The sequence below is a fragment of the Linepithema humile genome, chromosome 5 (assembly GCF_040581485.1).
Source record: "Linepithema humile isolate Giens D197 chromosome 5, Lhum_UNIL_v1.0, whole genome shotgun sequence".
NCBI lineage: Eukaryota > Metazoa > Arthropoda > Insecta > Hymenoptera > Formicidae > Linepithema > Linepithema humile.
In genome coordinates this window covers 6,078,397-6,103,975 of record NC_090132.1, presented here as the reverse complement: position 1 = coordinate 6,103,975, position 25,579 = coordinate 6,078,397, and the positions used below count along the sequence as shown (strand labels likewise).

At 36.2% G+C, this 25,579-nt stretch overlaps 2 protein-coding genes, 1 long non-coding RNA gene and 1 other non-coding gene across 9 annotated transcripts in view; 2 read left to right on the top strand and 2 right to left on the bottom strand.

Moving 5' to 3' along the window:
* Nucleotides 1-19,897, bottom strand: part of LOC105672687 (uncharacterized) — a 117,858-nt gene extending 97,961 nt beyond the window's left edge. Inside the window, exons 1-3 of the long non-coding RNA XR_010890524.1 lie at nucleotides 19,313-19,897; nucleotides 18,488-18,685; nucleotides 18,148-18,272 (exon numbers count right to left, since the gene is read on the bottom strand). This is a non-coding gene — a long non-coding RNA (uncharacterized lncRNA). The remainder of the gene's footprint in view (nucleotides 1-18,147; nucleotides 18,273-18,487; nucleotides 18,686-19,312) is intronic.
* On the bottom strand, nucleotides 10,195-10,268 carry TRNAI-AAU (transfer RNA isoleucine (anticodon AAU)). Its single transcript has one exon. It is a non-coding gene; the product is annotated as a tRNA-Ile (tRNA).
* On the top strand, nucleotides 10,417-12,181 carry LOC105672686 (calaxin-like). Its single transcript, XM_012367782.2, has 5 exons — nucleotides 10,417-10,728; nucleotides 10,822-10,982; nucleotides 11,058-11,138; nucleotides 11,317-11,427; nucleotides 11,524-12,181. Exons 1-5 carry the CDS (start codon nucleotides 10,602-10,604, stop codon nucleotides 11,710-11,712), a joined length of 669 nt encoding a protein of 222 aa, XP_012223205.2. The 5' UTR covers nucleotides 10,417-10,601; the 3' UTR covers nucleotides 11,713-12,181.
* A 1,295-nt stretch (nucleotides 19,898-21,192) lies between the features above and the next one.
* pdm3 (pou domain motif 3) overlaps nucleotides 21,193-25,579 on the top strand; it is a 292,867-nt gene continuing 288,480 nt past the window's right edge. For 2 of the 6 annotated variants that reach the window (XM_067356111.1, XM_067356108.1), the window contains exons 1-3: nucleotides 21,199-21,828; nucleotides 22,050-22,149; nucleotides 22,369-22,409. The gene's annotated coding sequence lies outside the window, so the exon portion shown is untranslated. Of the gene's footprint in view, nucleotides 21,829-22,049; nucleotides 22,150-22,368; nucleotides 22,410-25,579 lie in introns of all 6 variants that reach the window. The other 4 variants (XM_067356113.1, XM_067356114.1, XM_067356110.1 and 1 more) reach the window with 4 other exon arrangements.

The window sequence follows — 25,579 nt, the reverse complement described above, 5'->3', positions numbered from 1 at the left end:
ACCAGTTCTCCACGAAATAGAAATAACGTTCTCTTTTTCTTTCATTTACCATCGTCACAAATATATTTTTCGCGATCTAATTTATTTTCAATAAACTTGTTTTGAATTGCCGAAAAGTATGAGGCAACCGGAAGTACAAGAACTGCGCGTATGCTTTGTAATAATATATGTAGTAAAATAATATTTTAGATATAAAAATATTAATACAACAAAATTATTTAAAAAAGTAATAACTGAAAAATACTTTACAATATACAAATCATTTGCTAATAGTTTGCGACTCAGAAGCCAAAGAATCATCAGACGCGTGATCAGTTGAAATAAAATTTTTATACCTCTCTGAGTAAAAATAATGAGGGGTTATAATAAACGGATGTATAATTATCGATTTCATCTTAAGCGGATTGCGAGGAGGTGAGAATAAACAGGCATAAATCAAAGGCGAGACATCTTTGCGATCTATAGATGTTTTCTTGCGATTATATATCTTGGCAACAAATGCCATCATTAGAAAAACTTTTCTTTTTCTCCATTCACTTTGTATAATTAAGCGTATTTGACGATTTTTCTAAATATTATTTGATTTACAGCTTTAACACAAGCGAATCAATATATATTTGCTTATTTCTAACGAACGGAAAAATTTGTTTTTTGATAAATACGCTATTCTGGTTATATATTACTACCAATAGCGATAAAAAAATATTTTTAGAAAGCAGTAGAAAAGCGATTTCAAAATATTTTATCAGATTTCCTTTCAAACCCCAGATGGACATTGTAGTCTGCCAAAATCTAAAAACTTTCAAAACAAGCATTGTGACCATCACGAGGTCATCGAAAGATTTTCCGTAAGAATGGTGTTTGTTATCTGTCGTTTAGTTTTCACAATGTGGGTCCGGAAATCTTGAATGGGATATCCCACCTTTCTCTCTTTCTCTCTATTCCCGATTCCATAAAATACCTACTTTGGTTATTTTATTTTTTCCGTATTCTAATGCCCCACATGTGAGCAAATAACGGTCAATCACAAGAAACTATTATTATTGCCCTTATGCGTTTTATTTCTCGGTTTTGAATACTAATTTACTTTTTAACGAAATGAATAAGAATATTATCGTTATTTCAACACCTAAAACCTCTAAACAGATTCATGAATATAATATTATTAAAAGACGCAATCATGTCACTTATCTAGTGTACAAATTACAGTAATTGGTGATGGTGCAGTCGTCATTATCTCATTATTTTCTGAAGAAATACATCTTGGTATAAGAATAAGAACACTAAGAGTAGACGAAATTATTTTGCTGTGCTATTACTATGGTCAAGAAGAAGTAATGATGGAGTAATTCAAGATCAATCACATCGATCAGTGGTCGATCAAGTTTCACGGCGTTGCGTCGCATCGTACTTCGTGTGTGATACGTGTGTTCGTTGCCAATTCCATTAGCGTAATTTTCCTTCGTTTCGTCTCGACCGAAAGATTCCTTCAATGTGCGCGAAACAATTCTGACAACCCACGCACTCGGTTCGATACGAATGAAATCCATTGTCGAACAGTCATGTACCACAAGATTGAAGGTTATTATTGTTTAATACGGTCAATAAAGCTGCATTATGGTACACTACATCCATGAACGTAATACTATGGTTTTACGGGGTCTTAGGTTATATCAGAGGTTCTCAGTGAAATGGAAAGAATATTTATAATCTTCCATTTTACTATAAGATTAATTAATATGTTATTATATAAAAGTCATATTCAACGGAATCAATAATTATAATTGTAATTTATATATGGTTAGCAATAAAAAAATTTTTTAAATATACATGCAGAGTATACGACTGTTTAAATAGAAATAGTTATTTCTGTAATAATCTAAATCCAGATTATTAGTGTTAGATTATATATGTAATTTTCTTTGGCATCAATTTTTTACGTTTCGCTTTGCAAAAAATGCAGTGAGCGCCACTGCAGAGTTCGTCCTACAGGGCTCTGCCAGTGAAGGCGATCATGCTTCAAAATAATCAAGATCATATTGGTCTGTCCCGGATCAAAAACATTAATTTTAAATTATCGAGATGGCACCGGTTCCTTTCCCCCCTCCCCCACTGTGGCGAATAACGTACTGTGATCTCAAACGCACTGACTGCATCGATGTTATCAATGGCTCACCGTGAGAGATTGAAGCAGATCGTGATTACTGGTAAATATAAAAGAAAAAGAAATATAGGAAGTGTATGTGAGACGGGCGTCGCGGAGAGAAGAGACGAAAGACGAAAGGCCACGCTTTGCTTCCAGACAAATTTCACTTTTGATATATTTTTGTGCAGTCAAATGTGGACAGCAAGATCATTTGTAAATTACACGATGAATAAACTTTCACGATGCCGCGATTCTCAAGGAATGTTTGATTATCGCTTGTAATAATGTTCCGGTTATTCTGCTAGTCATTTTATCCCATCTTGATGATGATACGGCGCTGACTTTGGACATTGTAAGATGATATTGGAACAATGCTCTCACATCGGCTAACATCACATTAACAAAACAAACAGAGAACCGAAGATACACGACCTGTGAGTACGGAGCTTATCTCACCGAAGCAATTACCAACGGGTAAGAACGAAATTAAAGATGCGTATCGACCGACATCTGCTTAGCACCATCAAATTAACACTTGTTTCGGCCGTCAATTAAACGATCGCTCGATAACGTCCCGCTAATTTTACTCTCGTGATTCAGGTAGAAATTTTGCAGGCGGATTTCTCCGGCCTCTTGTGAAATATAGTAACATAAGTTAATGACGCATGTAAATATGCAATATTGAAAAGACTTTTTACAGAATAAAACTTTGAGGAAAAATACGTTTCATTATTTACATATTACGGGAATTATGGAAATGTTTTGTGATAATTGTTTAACGTGTACGTAGCGCAGATGGCCTTCAACAGCATCAAAGTGATTAAGTATGCAAATAAATTTCTGCGATATTTAATTCGCCGACGCTCGTTAACACCGACCCAAGACAAATTGTTTGCCTAGCACGGGCAAGCGCAGGCGCGGAGGTATTTCTAATTATTCCGTATGCATAGGTTTAATTAAGGACTTGGTCACGTATCTTCTTGATAAATAGTCTTGGTGGCGAAGGTTGGCGATCCGGACATCGATTCAACCTTGGCAGGTAACCATCGCGAAATAACCATTAATTTGAAAGTTTCGGACTAAAGTTGCAATTATACGAATTATCGAACGCCGAAGGTTGGCTTTAAACAAAGCTCATTATGGCAAATAAAACCTGTTTTACTCGTATATCAGCCTTTTTTGGATTTCTCAATTCTTTTCGCGTTTCTACGACAAAATATTATTTAATAAATATGTGTAACGGCAAAATGATATTTGTAAAAGCTCAATCGAGAGATTTGCTCGGTGATTGAGGCTCATCGGCCTCAAAAAGAATTCTTTGTAACCGGCCTTTCTTTGACATTAATCGACGATCGACATTAAACCGATGATAATCCTCAATAAGATCGCTCTCGGGTTCCTCCCGGAACACTTGCGCGCGACAAAAGAAGATTCACGTCATACGCCTGTGCGAGTTCGCGACCCAGTTTCGACGGTGTATCGGTAATTTAAGATCGATAAATCCTAATCTATCGGGTTACACGCGTAGGCTGCCGCCGCCGCCGCTTTCCCTCCTATTCCCTCCGCCGGGATTAAAAAATTCAACCATTCACGGTAATCCTTTCTCGCGCGGCGAAAATAATACGAATGCGGCCTGAACACGACACCGTCGATCGTATATTGAATTTCCTGAATTGGCTTGAACGTGCTCGATATTCGATAAAAAAAACGTGGATTAAAAATATTATGTTCCGGGACATTATATGTCGCTAGGCAGACAAGTTGCAGGGTGAATCTTGCGACTCTCTTCGCTGCCCCCGATCTCCCTTCGATCCACCTCATTCGCGATGATCTTTGCGGATAAGTTTGAAATCCTCTTTGAAAGCTTTTTCACGGTTTTACGTTTCATAAACACGGCGATGGTGTGAGAGGGGGGGGGAGGTAGAGAAATCGAGAAAGAAGAAAGAGGAGACGCCAGAAACGAAAGGCTTATCATATTTTTCTGACCATAGGACAAATCCCTAAATCTTGTTTGCAGGCAAATTCCACAATACGGGGCGTAAGGGATTTAATACGACTCTGGGATGATTTCCGCGAAAGTCTTCTTTAAAATGTAATTTACTACGGAAGGATTATGCGGTGCAGGATGCATCTAAAAGGTAAAGCTCCGCGCCAGACGTCTGCCAAATACGTTCTTTATACGTTCACAATATGCGAGTTATATCGTAAGTGATCCCACGTTGAATGCATATTGAAAGGCATCTCTAAGAAAAATCCATAAAATATTTCATAATACGTCAAATCACACGCGTCAAATAATAATATGCTTGAAATTAAAATGTAATTTACTTTCCGAATAATTAGACTTTTAAAGGCAGCAAAGCCGAACATTAGACTTAGTTTGGCGGAATGATAAAATTTATTTTGCGAAAAATCGGGATGGGCAATGTAGATCGTGATACCGATTGAATACGACTGAGAAAACACCCTCTCTTTGCCCTCTCAGCGGGTGTCTTCGGACCAGCGAAGCGTCTTCTAACAGGATTACTATGACGCGATTGTATACGCGTCAAGGAAAAAGAGCGGCATTGTGGTATTCGGATACGCGGATTGGGTGTAAGCTAGACTAAAAATTAGAAACGTGTTCCTTTCATTCGTATGCTAAATATTTCCTTCCAAGGAGGACATCTGCTAGTTGCTACTCTTACAGCATTATAAAAAAAACTCTTGTCTAGGAAAAGCGACGAAGTATCATTACATTTCGTTATTTTGTATTATACACTATGATAAATATACTTGTGTAAAATAAAAATATGTATGTTATAGGTATGTGTTATTAGTATATTGAATCAGATAAGAGAAAGTAAAAATTCTTCCTCTTTTTTGGTCTCATATAATCTTAGTATATAAATAACTAGCAGGCGGAACAGAATGGTAATGAGATAGTTAACACGAAGGCAAGCAAAAATGTGTTTAAAAGATCCAAAATAATTTTCTCATTTTTCTCGCTGACTTGGGCCATTTATTCATTTGATCCTCAGTTTCCCTTCATGCTCACCAATGAGCATCGTGACTAGACACATCGACGCTTACCGCCGTTTAAGAAACACATCTGCGTTAAGATGAGCCAAGCGCGTGCGGTGATAAAATGGACGTGATTTTTCAGGCATGCTGTGTCGATAGAGGGGTGATACGAATGACAATCTCCATATGTTGGACCAGTCGTCTCTCGAGATACGGGCATCTAACACCCCATTTGTCGGTATCTTCCGCTCATTTATAAAAAGAGTTGAGCATATTTCCGCAGGATAAAAATATAAGCCGGAAATCACTTATTCATCCATGTCCCGGGCGCACAGTTGGCTCATTTTTGTTTTAAAACATTATTCTTACTTTCCAGCTTTCGCGCACATTGAAATTCATCGAGATTTGCTGGCGTGCAAGATACAAACACGTTCTTGCTTAATCATCATCTTACATAAATCTGTCCGGTCACGTTTTCGTGCGCCGCTCTTTGATTAGGATGGATTTCAGGTCGGAGCCAGGGAGTGACTCCGCCACCCACGTATTCAATTTTCCGAAAAGCTCGGATGTTTGGTCCATCGCTGCTTGTGAGTCTCGCAGTTGCACAAAGCCGCGGCATGACGTCCAAGGTGTCCCATCGACAATAGCAAAATACGGCATGGAAAAGGAATCCCCACGACTCGCTCCACCCGCTTGATCCTATCGATTCACGGTTCACTTAGTTCGAGCCTTCCATCGACATTTGTCGTACAACTCACTTCGATGTTGTTACATAACGATTCTGTGTCCACGAGACGTTAAATCTCACCCGTCGTCGATAAACCGGCGTACGTTTTCCCCGAAGAAACTGTGCGCGATCGTTCACATAAATCTTACGGTTAGTCCGTTTCGTTTTCTTTTCAAATCTAATAGTAGTCCATCGGGACTTCATCGTGTTGTCGCGGCCGGCTCTGCCCATAATTATAGTCACATGAGCATGCTCAGTGACAGAAAGACATTTTAAATGATGATAAAGTACAAAAGAAGAAGTATAAAAGACGCGTGAGAAAAAAAGTATATTTTATAGATATTATATAATATAATATCTCTCTCTCTTTCTTTTTTAAATGTCAAATAGAATGTGTCAGAGTAAAATATCTACACTGTTACTTAATAGTAGTTGGATCTAACTTCTGTGCGTTCTATTTTACATAATATTTTTGAAGCTTTACTAATTTGTGCTGTAACTAATACGAGAATAAACTGTGACACAAAATATTACAGAACTGTCTATTCCTCGAGGCCTCCACAGTCCAAATTGCTCCGAGCTGGAGTCACGTGGCAATAACTTTAAAATTTGATTGCAGCAGACATGGGGATAGGCTACCCCCAAGGCAACCATGGTAATAGGCGCTCAACCCTCGCACCCACGCTCTTCGCGAACTAAGCTTCGAACCAGCTCCACCACCACCACTCTACGTCGTAAATAAAACGAAATTGTTGACCGGTACCTTTCGGCTGGTTAAGCGTTAAACAAAGGCACGTCGGGCGCCGTATCTTTGATCTCTGTTTGCCGAGGCATGCATCACCCGCGAGATAATCAGGAATAATTATTTGTTAGATAAATACGATCGTAGCCGGCGATAGCGCGCTAAATTTATGATGGACCACTTGCCGCTTGTAAATGACATAGAGAGCTCGTTCGCGCCGAGCTATGAATATCGCCATTCGAAGTCTGTAAAGCTGGCACTCCAAAATGCGAATTTTTATAAATCCTATGCGTCATTTGATTGTCCACAATTTTATCATATTTGTCCATAATTGTCCACTTTGCAAAGAAAAATTATACATAAAAATTTGATTTCGAAAAAATTTTATCCAATTTTTTGTTTGTGTGTAACTTTTTTCTGCAAAGTGGATAAAAAAATATATATGGACAAATATGATAAAATTATGAACAATCAAATGTATTCTGGGATGCCAGTTTGACAGCCTTCGCTATTCGCGCGGAGCACGAAAGTCGAGCGTGCTAAGTTCGTGTCACATTAAATGCTGTTACCATGCTGGCCTGATCCTAATTTAATAAACAACATCGGTATTAGCATATAAATCAAATAATTTAATTTGAATACTCAAATAGCCTAACGTAAATGTTTAAGTTATTCCATTTCTGCTTTTCATTCCTTGAAATTAATATATCAAGTATTATTTACAACGTCTTTCAACTTTAAAAATAATAAAACAAAGAAAAATTTCATAGATTGAATCATGTATCTTTTAGCCTGAGTCGAGATCTTAATATCATGTTCTGCATATGTATATTAGCACGTGTTGACGCATATATACACATATATATATATATATATATATATATATATATATATGTACGTCGAGTTATAGCATGCCACTTGCCGTGTCTGATGCTTGCATAACACTCGACTAGTTTGAGTAGCCTTTCTCGATCTTCCCAACGATTGAATTACGCGAAAAAATCGTTGCACTTCTGCTTTGCGTTCCTGACATACCAAGTGAAATCGATACATCCATATTGTGTGCATTGGTGCATCGAAAATAATACTCACGTAAATATTTTCAATTCAAATATAATACAATGAATGTTAAACGCGTTCGACTGTGTTTCTCATAGTCATGTTAATTTACAACTTTAACTAGACATATTATTCTATTTATCAATCGCATTATTTTTCTATTTTTGAGTGTATATAAGACAATATAATACGACAATGATAAAAACCTCAAATTTAAAATATTTCACTTCGCACACGGAGACAGAAGAATAAAAAATAAACTGCTACTAAAATGCGTTAATTTACATAATTCTAAATGAATATTTTTGGAGATTCTGCGTAAAATTAATTTTTTTATAACCAACAATATAAAACCTGTCTGTCAGAATCATTTTATTGTTTTGCTATTTTATACCGTAGCCAATTTGACGTCTGAAAATTTGCAGAAGAGCCCGAGTCTACTGGCGGTCTACTGTGTCGTACATCAACATCTCGCGGAAGGTGGGCGGACATCGCGTCAGCGGCTGACGCCCCGCGAAATTGAATCTAAAGGTCCGAGTGTGCCCTCACACGCCAATCCTCCCCACGGAGTTCCAGGGAGGTCGCAAATCATCACCTCGCTACATTTACAACGCTAGATAGCCCAAGATTACAGTTGTTCCAAGGAACGCTGTAGGAAACTCAAGATGCCTCTCCTCTCGCTCTTCATCTCTTCTCTTTCTCTCGACCGGAATATTGCAGTGCCTTTCGCGAAAGCGATCCTCCGCCACTCTCGCGCGCTCGTTGCCTACTTAAGCGAAACAATGTGGTCCCTCGGCGATCGGCCGCGCGAGCAACGTCCAGCTCGTAAATTATCCGCCGGCGAGGACTAATGAGTTCGTGATTATAGGGACCGGAGGTAAAAGGAGGCGTTCTTGCGGATGCGCGACGTTCGCACTGGTGATATATCTCAGGTTTGTTGCTGTTCAAGACGAATACGTGAAAGTGTATCCAGAACGATTTTTTCGTCGGCGAGGGTAAATGAATTCGGCGGACGACAAGATTCGTCGTTCCGAAACGGAGTGTGCGGATGCGTCGGCCTCGATTAGATTTAGCACAGTGACGTGGGTCCGAGGGGATTCTTCAAATTATTATGGATGGTGCATCATGTTTCCAAAACAAAGATTTGTATCTTTTACCGTCGTCGTCTGACCGACATTCTTAAGCTGTTGGTGAGATATAAAATATTATCTACTTTCCTTTCTTTTCTTGTGGTTTCCTATTCTCCCACTCAAAAAGATTTAAAAAATTCACCGTATTACGCGGTAGTCTCGCGTAAAGATCTCCGGCCATTATTTACGAACTAAGACTCGATGATCTCAAGAGGATCAGCCGTATTCTGTTTGCGAATGGGATTTGCTCCTGGCCGGTCAAACAATGCGCCTTGAAGCGCGCCATCGGCTCGAGTCTCTCGTATTTCTCTTAAAACGACGCGAGCGTTCACGTGTAGCGGCAGAAAGGATTGGAGGTGGGTATTCTCTTCCTTTTTGTCCGCGAGGAACTTTGGTCTCACACGAAATTCCAGACATCTTCCTCTCTCTTCTTCTCATCCATTTGCCTTCGCATGTTCTTTCGCGCTGCCCGCAAAACATGCGCAACTTCGTACGGATTTACCCTTTCTCGGTCGCCTTAAGCCGTTGCCGCGTTTTTACATTCTCGACGAAATCCCTGCGGCTTTGTGCCAGTTTATTACGTTTGCCAACCAAATGATGTCATTAGATATACTTAGGCGGGGCTTTATTGTCGTCTTTTATGCCAGTCGAAAGGCTTCCGTGAAACGAATTCGTACTGAATGTTCACGACTCATCGGTTATTGCGCTAAAATTCGTCTCGTTCGTTCCGTCCGTGTTCCTTGAATCTTAAAACGTTCTTACGAACATTTTTCTTTATGAATATATTTCTTTTTTCTTCTCACGACCACGTGAGAACCAGCCATACTTTTTTATCGCCTTTATATTGCTGGACATTTCGCAGCAGCTTTCTTGTAAGACTATGTGTTTCGTGCATGTGTATGTTTTACGATAAGCCTTTGTGTGTTACGCATTTCGAACGCGTGAATTAAAATCAATCCAAGCTTTAATAATAAACCATGAGTTTTACGACACAAAGAATTGATAAATAATGATTAATCGTCTGTTATAAAATTGATGAAAATGGGTCAAGAAATAAAATTCTATATACAGCGAGATTATATATCTTTAACAAAATAATTAAAAAAATTATTAGAGTAAATTGTACAGTTGGAAAAATTTTTATATTTTATGACAGCATCAGACATTGTTGAACAATATTTTTAGATAATTTTTGTTTTAAATACTCTTAAGATTAATTAAGAATTATCGTAATCTTTATGTCTTTCTACGCACAAGCATTGAAACGAATATTTATCTGAATTATTCATAAAAATTTTTAACTATTAGTGAATTATATTTCAAATAAAATTTTTATTAACAAAAATATAAAAAAATCAGTCATGAAAAATTAAAGAAAAAAATAAAGTGGCCTATGAGGGGATCGAACCCGCGACCTTCGCGTTATTAGCACGACGCTCTAACCAACTGAGCTAATAGGCCTGTTGCAAGGCTGACAAAACTTTCGAATTTAACGATAGTATATGACACATTATATTATAAATATTGAATTTATTAAGAAAACAAATACTTTAAATAATAACTGACATAATATAAATAAAATAAATATGTATAAATAAAAATATTGATAATAGAATAAAATGATAAAATTTATAAGCATCGAATATTTTGTAAAATAATCAAAATCAAAATCGAAAAGAAATTTGATATTGTAAATGGATAGTCTTTTATTTTTTCTTAGTAGTGGCATCTTTGGTTATAAAAATTTATAAAATTTATAAATTTACAAGTACAGAATAAATTTGCAAGAATAAAATGCCGGTCGAATTGCCAGTTGACACGTTAAACAAATCTTCGTCGGAGGTTGTCTTTAGAAGAAAACATAATGCTTTGTTTAAGAAATTAGCGCAGAAGACTCACTTCAACTTGAGAGAAGTTGAAGGTTATATAACAAAATGAAACATTTGTCAATCTTTTATTAATTTGGTACGAGTTTTATGTTGTTAATATTTATCACTAATTAATTTTATCATAGCATTAGCTATTATACATAGAAAAATAACGCAAACCTTGGGCCCTATGACAAGAGTGGTATTTAGAGACGTTTTGCATTCTAGTTTGGATTTTACTGAAAATATTCGACATTTATACATCGACAGAATATTTGCTACGTTTGACAAGAAAAACGTCTTGCAAGTATGAAGAATTAACGTAAAAGTATAGTAAAATACATCATAATTAATATTAATTAATATGTGTTGATATGTGTAGATTCACTTGGAACAATGGATTGAAGGGCTCTCTATAATCCTTCGTGGCAACTTAAATGAAAGGATACATTTTGCTTTTACTGTAATGTATTTAGTGCATTCATGCTTCTGTAATCACTCTATTTAATTCTTTAAATTTTAGTTTGAATCTCTGATTGTTTTTACAAAGTTAAAATAATTTTATTGTGGTAAAAATTGAAAGAATCAAGCTTTAATTAAAATTAATTATTATCTAATTATGATATTTATGGAATGCGCAGGTATACGATTTTTTTCGTACTAACAAATTGAAGAAGGAGCAAGTATTTCCATCAATGCGAGGTTGCTTAATTAAATTACAGACAGACGAAGATCCCGATGAAGGAGTAAAGGTTAATTAATTAACAACATCCGTATTATTGTTAAAGATATTGAAAATGACGTAAAATGTGTACATGAAATAATAACAAGCGATTGTGACGTTATAGGATTTGATTGATTCACTGCTGAAAAAACTCGATGTCGATCGCGACGGTGTAATATCCGAGGAAGAATTTTCAAGGGCCATAAAAGAAAGAAATCTATTGCTATTAGAATGTATGGGACCAGTGTTTCCATCAAGAGTAGCACGACGAGCGTTTCTGAGCACATTTACGAATCGACTTGGACGATTTTGATTTGAATGTTTTACAAAAAAAATTATTATTTATATAATCCTATACTTAACGTTGATCTCGTTTCATTAAATTTGTAAAAATAAACATGTATAGTAAAGGTACACATACCAATCGTTTAAATTGTATTGTCAAGAGCTATTCAAGCTAAGAGGACCCAAGTGCAGCCCGGTGCAATAGACAGGCAAACGCGTTTAATCAGACAGAAAAAATCCCTCTGAACGAACAACGCTCCAATAAGTTTTCGAGATTGTCGACGTAACGTAACAGCGTTTCCGATTCACAGAACGATAGCAATTGACTCGTCCGTTTTCTTCGCAAACAATCGCTAATGGACCGCGATAATACCGCATCCTAATCGCATCAACTCGCATCCGCGATACGATCGTCTGCGGGCGAATTGAATCGATCGCCCGATGAGCTCCCGCGATCGTCATAAATCTTATTACTATGATCAGCATGATCAGATAATCGATCCATATATCCGTGTGCTATTTGCCGTGATGCCTCGATCAATGATCGCGACTATGTTTTGCAATCTATCTCGTTAGTTGTATATCGTAAAATTTTTGCAAAATAAATATAAAAAAAACGATACGATCTAAAGATGTAAAGAAGGGAGAAAGAATCTGCACGATACGAACGTTTCGGGTGTTCTATGATATTAAACGGATCGCATGTGGTCCACCTGCTCCGCGATCTCTCGATTAATAAAGACCGCTCACGGGATACGGAGCAAATATAGATCTTTCTTGACAGCGCGATCAACCGCAATCCTACCATCGCGGATCGCGCGAGCGGTCGTACGCGTCACAAAAAAAAGACCTATAATGAATGTTTGAAGGATCTTTGCGGATGGACGAATGGTACGATCCGCGTCTCAAGCAGCTATAACAACAAATTAAACGAGAAAGTCTCGAAGCTTTCGTCGGCTTGGCCGACATCTCTCGTTGCCTATGGTCTCGGCTACAATGCGTGGGCGTAGGGTATACAGTACCGAGGCGTATGGCAACGCGTATTTCTTTCGCGGTGATGGTGGGAGCGAGCTGGAACGATATTGTGTAAAGAGTATAATAACGTGCGTACGAAAGGCCGGATCCTTTGTGGGTAGCCGACCGTGTCCTGAAAGGATCTTCCAGGATCTGCTCGCGGGGGCGACGGGGCTACAACGACGGGTGGAGACGTCGAGGGTTAGGGGCACCAGCTGAGAAAACATGCCCGCGGCGTGTCGACGAAATACTCACGTACGAGCGCGCGCGTGTCTGCGCCAACGAAGCGAGGCGGGCTGGCGCACCGATCTGATCTGATTTTTGGACCATCGTCCCTTAAATTCCTTTAAAGGAGCACAGTAGAATAGAATGGGTTTATTTCACATTTCACAACTGAAAGCGGCGCTGTCTCGATGAATATCGGTGTTACTGTATTTGGTTACAGAGAGAAGTTATGGCCGCGGTATATTGGCGTGTAATATGGTGAACGCCTCGATAGAGGCAAAACCATTTCACTCTGTTGTAGTCAAGCGCGAGAAACTTTGGTAGACGCGAATAAATTATAAGCAGAGTCGCGAATGCAAAGAGCGACGGTGATTGCGGGTCGGTAGCGCCGGGAAATTAAGTCTGTTTGTACTCGACTTCCGCCGACGAGCCTTTGCTCACTGTCGGCGACAGATTTTATTAGGGATAAAATATCTTTCGTTAGCGCGAGAGATACGCCGCGCACCGACTTCAATCAGACGTAATAACAACAACACGGCTGCATATTAAAAACGGCAGACAGCGGGCGCCAGGTTGGTAATGATAATTCAGACGAGACGATCCTCTTTCTCGCGAACGTTTCGCAATTCATCGCTCTTCGTGGCGTGCAAAAGGCGAGACTCGTTTCGTTTACTGTGTTTGATGAAGACAGAAATTGCGGCGGCAACGCGTTACTGTGTAATCTAGCTACCGACGGCGTGGAAGCCGCAGAGAAGCGAATCTGTGAACGACGGTAACGATATATGCAATGTTGAATACGAAACATAAATTATAATCAGGCCTCGAATCGGGCGCGCGGATAGCCGTGATTACAACGGGAACGTGATGAGAACCCAGGCGATTCGATTTACGCGGTCCACGCCCACGCATCAAAGGGGCCGACGACGGGATCACGAAAATGCCCCATAAGTCTCTTTCCGACGATAAATCCGTAAAGAAACTCGCGGGCGACTAATCCGCGCCAAAGCTAATGTCTGGATTTGTTAGCCGAATATTCATATGAGTTAGGAGAAAGAAGTCTTGAGAGAAGAAATGTAACTGCTATACCGAATTTAGTTTCTAAATCCTTAAAAGAATTATGTTTTTTATGCATTGAATTCTATTGTTAGTTTATTATACTAGCAACATATATTATGTTCTGTTGAGATTTAGAGGCAGTTACTCGATTTTACGACAAATGTAACCTGATACAAATTTACACAGACCTGTCGCAAATTTAATTCCTGTTCGAGTTTTATTTGCAAACAATGCGCTATAACGTCCAAGTAACGCCGTACATTGGCGAGGCACAATGATCGCAAACATTGAGATTTATAGCAAGCCATATTCTATGCCGATACAAGCGCACGATTTCACGAAGCCGATAAATTTAATTAACGCAAGTATCGATAACTTTGGATTGGCTCGATGTATTCGATATATAGAGCGTATGGAATCTACGGGTGTGTGTTCGTGGACGATTGTGCAATCACTTTCCGAATTGTATCCATAAATATCACCGTCATGTGCTCTAACTGGAACCGCTTGCTTGAGTAATGTTTCGTGCGTGGAATGTTCAATAAAGCATTCAGATGCGTTACGCGCAAGAGGCGGGTATACCACGTGTCGTCCAGTTACAAGAAACGAGAAACCGCGGTATAAGGTCATCCGCACGAACACGAGACTGTTTTCTTGTCGAAACAGCAGGATCTGTCCTGTGATGTTAATATTGAACAAATGGATTCAGGAAGATCCCGCTAACGAATCCGATAATTTATCTTTTGTAGACACACGTGCTTTCGCAGTACAAGAGAAGTTTAAATTATGTATCGTATATATTAGAATTCGCACAGATTAATAAGAGAATATCCATGTAATATTCTGAAAATATCCCATATCTGTACCCATCTCATAATTTTTGAGAACCATAAAACTGTCTTATGAAAGATGATTTCTAGCTGGTATATTTCGCATTGAGATTATGCTGTAATTAATTCAATACCTATTCAACCGATGAAGTCAGTCTGGCAAAAATTTTTTTTTCCGTCAAGGTGGTTAGTTCAGCTTAGCAAACCGAGCGAATGAACGTCAGTGTGTAGTGATAGGATCTCTGAAAGGCACAACGGATACAACGCCCGCGTCGTGCCACGCGACTAGACAGATTTCGGAGAGGGAAGGGAACAGACGTCCGTCTTACGTGAACCGAGCGTGACGCGTACGCGACTTGACGGACGACCATATTAAATCAACCAGCTCTTCCAGACGTTTGTTTCTCCTTTCAAGCCGGATTCAATTTTCTCCACGACGTCTTGCAAATCGAGGGATATAGCCGCGTGGCCGAAATTTGCAGATACGACGCCTGATATAATGCCCTGATATAATGCTCTTTCGGAGGAGATCAGTGGTTATCATTCATTATTTCATTCACGAATACAATATAATATAGTCAACCAAATATCTACTTTATGAATTTTTAATATTTATTTACCGTGAATAATTTCTATTTATTATTTAAAAATGTTAAAAATAAATGTTTAAATTAATGTTTTTACGTATAAAACGTTATAAAAAATTATTAGAAACACTTTAAATCCCCATAAGAATGTTGTAAAATAGTATTTTTAAATCTCGTGAGATTTATATATGATGTTATTCGACAAAAAATTGCAAATTTATTTGTTTCAAGTTCAGCTCGCGACAAGCTCGATTGCCTTCAACAGATAGCGACCCAATTAATGAGCGAAAAAGAGAGGGGAGATCAATATTGATAGAGGGACCATCGTGTTCCCCCTTTCAGGTGGTCGTGAGGGTCGGACGAGCTGTAAGATAATAGCGGTGTGCAGGCTGAGAAATCGAGGGGATCGTCATAAACTATCTTGAGGTGTCGAGTTTGTCACGGTCATGCGAGACCGAGTTTTCAAAACAGGATTAGGCGTTCGCCGGATCTCAAGAGAGCAGTGGACATCATTCTCCCTTCTTCTCCCGTGATCCTGCGAAACGTGCGTCGTCTATTTTTTTTCAGTGACGTTCTAGCAAGACGTTCTTTCTCTCCGCGTCTGCAGACTCGACGAGGATTATTCACATCCGGTCATTTCTATTTAATTTTTTTTTCTCCAGCCGATCTCACATCTCCACTGAGAGATATCGAGTAGTTTATTGATCTATCTCATGGGCGTCTATTCAACTGAGCGGGCTCAATGGCTTTTATCTATTGTTCGCCCTTCTACCAAATGGCCGCTTTTTTGATCTGATTTGTTCGGACGAGACTCTTCCTTTTTTATACTTCCTTTTGCGATTCCTGTCCGCAATGAATTTCGTAGAGATTTTTAACACGCTGCCAGTTGGTAAAAAAACCAGCAGAATTTTCCAAATACGGCATTAATGCAATATTTTGACACAATAGTAATAACATTAAAAGTTGAAGTAGCAAAGACATGTCGCAGAGTTACGGTAATTTATTTTTTAGCCATGAACTGCAATAAAAGAATGACTCTCACAGTTTATATTGGCTTGTTTTTCGAGATTTTTTTCAACATCATCCAACGTTTGCAGGATGATTTACTATTCTACTAGAATACCAAGAAGAACCATACGCAAGAAACGATTGCTACAAAGTAGGTCGGATGTTTGGTCACGGAATTTAAAACGGAGGATTAGCATAATTAAGCAGGCGGACAGAAAACGTTTTGATTTTATGAACGTTTCTCTTGTCAGGAATTCTCTTACGACATACGTTTCAACATTTATATTGTCTTATCTTTGATTTTGCTTATTTTAGTAATACAACTATCTTTATACGATTTTCGAAAGTTTCCAAATGCACTTGGATTCATACCATAATTATAATTATCGCGCGGTATAAAAATCAACGGAATTTTAATTTCTTCTTTAAGCTTAAGTATCAAATCACCAAATTATATCGATTTTTTTCTTTTAATGTCTTCTTTTGTTCTTTATTGCCTCTTTTGCGCTGTCTTTTCTCACGTTCATTTAATTACGTTAGAGATAATTACATTAGAGATAACGTTAGAGTAAAAAAGCAAGTAAATGTTAATCAATTTCGATTTTGATAAATATCTGATAAGAATGCAAAGCATTCTCTGATATCTTTGGTAATGGATCAATAACATTTTATAGTATCTTTTGCTTTTTTTAAAACTTTACAAATGTAAAGCAGTGGACAAAATAGCGCAAACAGACAAACAAGAAGAAAAGGGAAAGTTAAAAAAAAAATCGTAATTTGGTCACAATTGTTAACTTAAGTTGTATTATTTCAAAATAATTCATATATTTAAATAATAAACAAATAATTGCAATCATCATTTGAGATATTATAGTCATTTCATTGTACAGGTTTCGTCATAGACTACTTTGCATCAATTTTATCAAACAATCGGTAAATAATAAAATCCACATTTATATAGTTATAGATACTATTGAATAAAAATCAATCTGCACAAAAATAATGTAAATTTACGTTGCAATTTTACCACATTGTGGTACACGAAATGCAGCAAGAGATGAAACGCACATTGTGTCACATTTATTAATTATAAAAGAGGAAAACAATGATTAAAGATTAAGTAATTATAAAGATTATTGCGTGACAAAAAATATAATATATTGATATTTTTTTAGTTATTATGTAAAAAAGATTTTTTTATATTTACCAATTGTTGTATATGTGTGTGTGTGTGTGATCAATAATCAGGATTTATTTGTCGCACCAATAACTGCAAAACTGTACTTTGACAATTCGCTCTTTTGCAAAATATTGAATGATTAAGTTCATTAAGATAATTAAGAGAAATAAATATTTATATACAGGATGTATCCTGTAAACCCTAAAACAACTGTAACACGTTAATAGCAAATTCCTGAGATTAATTGAAAACAAAAATCCATTATATTATAATAAAATTTTTATATAATTTATTCTTAAAACTTTTATAATTTAAAAGAAATAAATAACATAACTTGTGCAAAATTTGAAATTTTGTATTAATAAAATGACAAAAAAATAATTTTGTACTTTATTATCTGTTTATAAAAATATAAATCATAGATAAGAATGATATTGTCAAAGAGAGTGCAGTCCTTATCAGTTATATAATCAATTATATATTGGTGAGAAAAAGAAGTGCGATCGAGATATTAGTATTTTGTATTCATATATAATATAAATATAATAAATGAATTCACTCACCAGTCGTTGTATCCTCCAGCTCAATGTGCTTTTATAGCTATACCTGATGAAATGAATACATGACTTCATTCACTGCAGATTCTGTCATAGATTACTTCGCGTCAATTCCATCGAGACAATAGGAGCTGAGAAAATATTAATATTTTAATAATTAAATGTTGCATATATTCGTTATTATAAAACAAAACTATTTATAAAAATATGTGTAAATATTTCTTTATAAAACTTTAATAAAATATTTAATAAATACAAATTGCAATCTATGTATATTCAAGTATGCATACTAAAAAAAATATATATATATATTTAAATAATAAAACAATTAAATAATTATATTTACCAGCCAAAATATTTCAATTTGCTTTGCAGATTCTGATTCGTACTCCATATCATTTTTATTGAAAAATCGATGAACATTGAAAATCAGCACTTATCATCCGCATTATTAAACGAAAGATGATCCGCACATTTCATTTATGCAAAATTCACGAATTTTCGTCGCAAATTTGCCACATCACGATACATGAAGCGCTTAGTGCTGCAACAATTCACATAATTATCTGATTACTAGTTATAATCTTATACATTTTACTATTTGTTTAGCACTATCATACATTCAATGTGAGCAGGACAAACGACGACTGTTTTGGCGGTCGCGCGAAGATCGTCAGATGCAAATATGTACACAACTACGTTTCATGCACTTCAATTTCAATGAGCTACATTTTCAACATGTTCTATTTTAAAAATATATTGCGTTTAAATTATTTTAAGCAAATATAAGGCTTATTTTATGCTTCTATGACATCAAAATTTACATTCTCATTGAATTGTAACCTCTTTGAATATAGCGGCCGGTACGGCCACCAGACGATCGACATTATTAATCGCGAACATCCATAATAAATAATACGTGCCGGCAATCGTCTGTTACTTTAATCGATACCTCCAACAAATAAATCGCATTGTAATGCATTTTTACTATTGCCCTATCTACACCGAAGGATAATTCTGCTTGTGGCTCATCCGAGCGAGTAATGTAGACGCATTGAAATACATTGAAAATCATACTGAAGACGAAAGTGATCGGATGAGCCACAAGCAGGATCATCCTTCGGTGTGGATAGGGCATATGTAATTACTGCGGATAAAATAAACCGTTTACCTTTCATTTGTCCGTCCCGAATCCAAAAGGAAGTGATTAGTAAAGCCTAGCGCACTCTATAATACAATCGTACCAACCACTGCAAATTTGTTACGGCGCCGTTCGCGAAACGTAACACGTCTACGCATAAAATAGTTTCAATTATTATTATTTTATACATTCCACGATTCATTCCACGATTTTACGACACTTTGCACACGTTCAGAACGAGTGAGACGAACGATTGTTTTGACGGTCGTGCAAGATCATCAATTATAAATCGTACGCAACAACTACTTTTTATCCGATTTGATTTCGACAAGCTAAATTGTTAACATCTTCTAAACAACATGCGTTTAGATTTTCTTAATAGAAGATAGAGATCATTCTGTGTATTTCTAGCATCAAAATTTGCTTATTTACCGAAATTATAACCTCTTTATATAGTTCGGCCGCGAAACGGTCGGCATCGTTAATCGCGAACATTCGCGGTAAATAATAGGTTTCGGTGTTTGCCCGCCACTTTAATTGACTTTCCCGACAAAAATTCGCAATCATTATGCATATCTATGATGTGATTACTACGGATAAAACAAACCGTTTATACCGTTTACCTTTCATTTGCTCGTCCCGAATCGAAAAGGAAGTGACAAGAACTATAGCGCACTCTAGATTACAATTATCATACCAACTGTGCATAAACTGCTTAGGTTGGTAAAAAGTATGTTATTTATTAGATGCGCAGTAGTTGGTACGATTGTACTATAGAGTGCACTAGGCTTTACTAATTACTTCCTTTTCGATTCGGGATGCGCGAGTGAAAGGTAAACTATTTATTTTATCCGTAGTTATCGCATAATAGATATGTATAATAATTGCGAATTTCTGTCAGAAAGATCAATTAAAGTAGCGGGCAAATGCTGAAACGTATTATTTACCGCGAATGTTTGCAATTAACGATGCTGACTGTCTCGCGGCCGAACTATATAAAAAGGTTATAATTTCGGTAAATAGGCAAATTTTGATGCTAGAAATACACAGAATGATCTTTATCTTCCGTTAAGAAAATCTAAACGCATGTGTTGTTTAGAAGATGTTAAAAATTTAGCTAGTTGGAATCAAATCGGATAAAATGTAGTTGCGTATGTATTTGTAATTGATGATCTTGCGCGACCGTCAAAACAATCATTCGTCTCACTCGTTCTGAACGTGTGCAAAGTGTCGTAAAATCGTAGAATGAATCGTGGAATGTATAAAATAATAATAATTGAATAATAATAATAATAATAATAATAATAATAATAATAATAATTGAAACTATTATATGCGCAGACATGTTACGTTTCGCGAACGACGCCGTAACAAATTTGCAGTGGTTGGTACCATTGTACTATAGAGTGCACTAGGCTTTACTAATTACTTCCTTTTCGATTCGGAACGCGCGAGTAAAAGGTAAACTTTATTTTATCCGTAGTTATCGCATAATAGATATGTATAATTGCAAATTTTTGTCAGAAATATTAATTAAAGTGGCGGGCAAATGTCGAAACGTATTATTTACCGCGAATGTTCGCGATTAACGATGCTGGCCGTCTCGCGGCCGAACTATATAAAGAGGTTATAATTTCGGTGAATAGGCAAATTTTGATGCTAGAAATACACAGAATGATCTGTATCTTCCGTTAAGAAAATCTAAGACAGACGAATAATCTATATAGACGCGTTACGTTTTGCGAACGGCATCGTAATGAATTTGCAGTGGTTGGTACGATTGTACTACAGAGTGCGCTAGGCTTTACTAATCACTTCCTTTTGGATTCGGGACTCGCGAATGAAAAGTAAACTGTTTGTTTTATCCGTAATAATTACATAGTAGATATGTATAAATTGCGAATTTTTGTCGGGAAAGTCAATTAAAGTGGCAAGCAAACGCCGGAAACCTATTATTTACCGCGAATGTTCGCGATTAACGATGCTGACCGTCTCGCGGCCGAACTATATAATCAGGTTATAATTTCGGTGAATATGCAAATTTTGATGCTACAAATACACAGAATGATCTCTATCTTCCGTTAAGAAAATCTATACGCATGCGCTGTTTAGAAAATGTTAAAAATTTAGCTTGTCGAAATTGAATCGGATAAAATCGGATTGAATCGGTAGTTGTGTACGCATTTGTAGTTGTTGACCTTGCGCGACCGTTAAAACAATCGTTCGTCTCGCTCGTTCTGAATGTGTGCGTAGTGTCGAATAAATCGTGGAATGTAGAAGATAATAATAATCGAAACCATTATGTGCGTAGACATGTTACGGCACGAAACGGGTTTCGCAAACGGCGCAGTAACAAATTCGCGATGTAGATATATCCGTAATTTTCGCGAAGTGAAGTGTGCGGGAGTGCGATGTCGGTGTTTGTTCGGTAGTGCGAGTAACTAATTAATAAGTGCGGGTTTTCGATGTTCGTCAGTTCTTGGATGGAGCTGATGTGAAAAAGCTCATGGCGGAATTAGATAAAATAAACTGCAATATTCTGGTTGGTGAGTACAATTTGTTCATTATTTAAATATGCATATAATTTTGTAGTAGTATATACATGTACAATCTATATTTATTAAACATTTGTAACAAAATGTTTGAAGAAATTTATTACAATATTTATTAAAATATTCGTTTAATAATCGACATGTTTAAATTATCTATGGAATTTATTATACATTGTGTCTTGTTTTTTAATAACTAATATTATGTTATAAATTAGCTTTGATGGAGTCAATGTGGAGTGCAACGCAATGTGGAATACAATCTGGAGTACAAGGCACAACCTGCAGCAGATGGAGCACACTACAATACCCTAACTGGTGAATAAATTTATTTGTTTAACGTTTAAAATGTTTTTTATTGTCGTAATACGTACACATTCAGTAAGACATTTATATTTATGTATATATATTAAATATTTATTTTAATTTCAACATAATTATTCAATTTATTGCATATAATTATAATATGGTAAGATTTAATTAATATACATATTATTATATAACTTATAATTAATAAAATATATATTTTTTGTCTAGGTACAGCTATGAGGGCGTACTTAGGTAGGGTACAATGAACAGTGAGTGAATTAATTTATTAAGTGTGTATGATTATGAATGGTGAGTAAATTGATTTATTGTGTGTATGATGTATGCATGACAAAATATTAATATTTTACCTGCTGTATTTTTATTCATCAATATGTATTTAACAATTGATAAAAACTATACTTTGATAATAACGTTCTCATTTATAATTTGAATTTTTTTACAAATTGATAATAAAGTACAAATTTATTTTCTCTTTCTCTTAACAATGGAAAAATTTGAATTTTATGCTTTGACACACTTAATAATCATTTATCATTTTTAATAATCACTATCATTTTTAATAATCACATCATTTTTAATAATCATTTAATAAATCATAAATTTATAAAATTTTAAAAGTAAAAGTTATTGAAACAAGTTATATCGAAGAAAATTTTATAAAAACTGATTTATAAATTTATAATTTTTATAAAAACTGAATTTTATAAAAACATTGAACATAAAAACATTTTAGAAATTAAAATTTTGAAGATATAAATTTTGAAAATACAATGTCCAGTATAATTTTAGTAAGAAATTTCTAATTTTGCATAATGCAATCATGCAATTTATTATATTTAAATTATTGAAAAAGATTATTAATATTATATAAATGTATATGCAAAAAAACATTTTATAGAGATATAAATTTAAAAAAATTTAATTTATGGACTAAAATTATGAACACATATAAATTTTGAGAATAGAATGTTTAATATAATTTTAACATACTTGAATATATTTTTTATTTAATTTTATTAATAAATTTAATAATTCAATGTTTTCGAGAGAGAGCAAATTGTCAAAGTATGCTTTTGGATGTGCTGTTTTTTACTGTGCAAAGAAACTACGATTACTGATATGATTACTGAATTGCTTATATACAACAGTTGATATAATTGATTTGCTTTTATGACGCGCGGTTTTATTTTTGATCCAACAATTCTTTTCTTTTGTTGGAAACCGCCCACAGCGCGGTGGAAAAAAGCCACACGGTTTCCGTAGCGTGAAAACGAATGCCTCTAATTATTCCCGCGGGAGCTCTCACTCAGGTGCCAGCAAAGAGCGAATAATGCTTATAGTTACGGCCACCTGTGTTTTCGCCTCCGCAAACGTTCTCCATATTCGCTGAACGCGCGCGCGATAAAATATAGCGGGAAATCGAGTTTATTTATCAAGCTGACGTGCGCCATCCCTCATGCTAAATACCAGAAGTGCGTTCATTATTCCCACTGCGCGTCGACTATCTCCCGGATCCGGGATGAAGCATACCGTGCGTGAGCGGAGCGATAATTACACTCTAGCTAGCTGAGATCTTATGATCTGGAACGAGTTCACTGTGCTCGAGATAATGTTTAGTTTTCATAATGATATAACTTTGTTGAGGATTATTTCTTGCCATTCTTGTCTCATTCAGAATTGAGAAACATCTGATGAAAGCGAAACAAGTTATGTAAATTATTCCGATTGTCTTGTTTGCCTATTTATATCATCACGTTCAATCTAGGTATATTATAAGGATGTTGCTTTGTAAGTAGATATTTTTAACAGAGTACTTTGGTGAAAATAATTTAGCCTCGCACATTATATTGATCAATGAATTGACGGCTTCAAGGTTTTAATGAGAGTCATTTAAAAGTATTTGTTTTATCTTTATGCGCATTCAAGTAGCGATGAAATTGATAGGAAAAGAAATTATGTTTGTTCTATGCATTTTTAACAATTTTATTAGATTGGTGTATGAATGGAAATTGTGGAAGTATGTCGAGTCTCGACTCAATCCCAGTACTGAGAATTTACAGTCACGAACTATTTATATACCGTCGCGTCGTGTTGATGGAGTTCCACTTTGTTCACTCTTTCCCCGACACTTTTTCTCACGAAAGAGTCTAATTGGTCTGACCCCGCAGCTGACCATAGCGCAGATGCAACCGTTTCGATCCGTGCAGAGACGGTGGACGACGGCGACAATCGTAAGAGAGTGTAATTTTTCATCTTAATGACGGATGACCGCCGGTCGTGCAATCTCCTCCTTCTCGTCGTCGTTGTCGCTGAATACCGGCATGGCACCCTTTGAATTCTTCTTCCTGTAATGGTCACACCTTCTTGGTGCCACTTTCTTTCACGATATATACGTTCCGAGTGCTAATGATGCGCGCGATTTGCATATCAATCGTAATTGACCAATCTTTGTGCGCGTTATAACCCGTACTGGCTATCCGTGTCGTCGGTTGTAAAAATAACTGTTTTCTCGCTCCAGAACGTTGTTGAATTTATTGCTCACGAGATTGAGCGTCGTGGCTTAATTATTATTCGCTCGGAAAGCCTTTCCGAATACGAAGCGGCCCAGAGGCCGCGATTAAAGATCGCCGACGATAGGATGATTCTTAATTGGATTACAAATTATACGAGTTTCTCGCGCGCGGCTTATTTAAATTCTGATAAGCTGCGTGATGGATGGTATCCATTGAAAAAACAAATTTTACTTTAAATCTGGTTTGATGAAAGCCTGGTTCACGAGAAATGTATTATTTTCAGCAGATTGATTAAAGTTTAACTGCAATGTGTAAGTGCAATAATATCTCTCAGGAATATATTCTTTAAAATTATTATTGTACTAACATATTGTATTAAACTATAATTAATATTATTAAAATACTGCTTTCGAAATTTCTATATAAAATAATGCAGAGAATTTTCTGCAATAAAATTCTAATTTTTACGGATATACATCGTTCGCTTCAATCCTAGCGTTATAGGAAAGCATCTGGATGTCGTTTATTTTTGCCGCGTAACGCGACAAATGTCTGATCATTAGTAAAGCATTTTGTAAGTCATCATGCGTTTGAAAATTGAAATACGTGTAAGTTCGAGCCTCTAGGCATCACAATGCGCGACATAGTTTGTGGATATTTCTATTGTCATCGTCGGCTTCTCTGACACATCAAAGAAGTGATGCGGAAAGTCCAAGATTCTTTGGAACGAATTTCAGAAAATAGCTTAGTAAGAATACGCTGATATTCAAAGCATATTTTGAAAATATTTTCCTCGACGAGTCATCTATTGTGATCTTTCGATAATATTTACAAATATTCTTGAGATTTATATAAAGCATTATGACACCTGATATTAAAATAATCGCTTTATTGAATCATATTTA

What these genes read in the sequence shown, in the direction of transcription:
- LOC105672686 (XM_012367782.2), top strand. Translation starts at nt 10,602, where the DNA reads ATGCCGGTCGAATTGCCAGTTGACACGTTAAACAAATCTTCGTCGGAG. An exon ending in CAACTTGAGAGAAGTTGAAG is followed by an intron (nt 10,729 to 10,821) that starts GTTATATAACAA and finishes ATTTTATCATAG; the next exon opens with CATTAGCTATTATACATAGA. An exon ending in GGATACATTTTGCTTTTACT is followed by an intron (nt 11,139 to 11,316) that starts GTAATGTATTTA and finishes TGGAATGCGCAG; the next exon opens with GTATACGATTTTTTTCGTAC.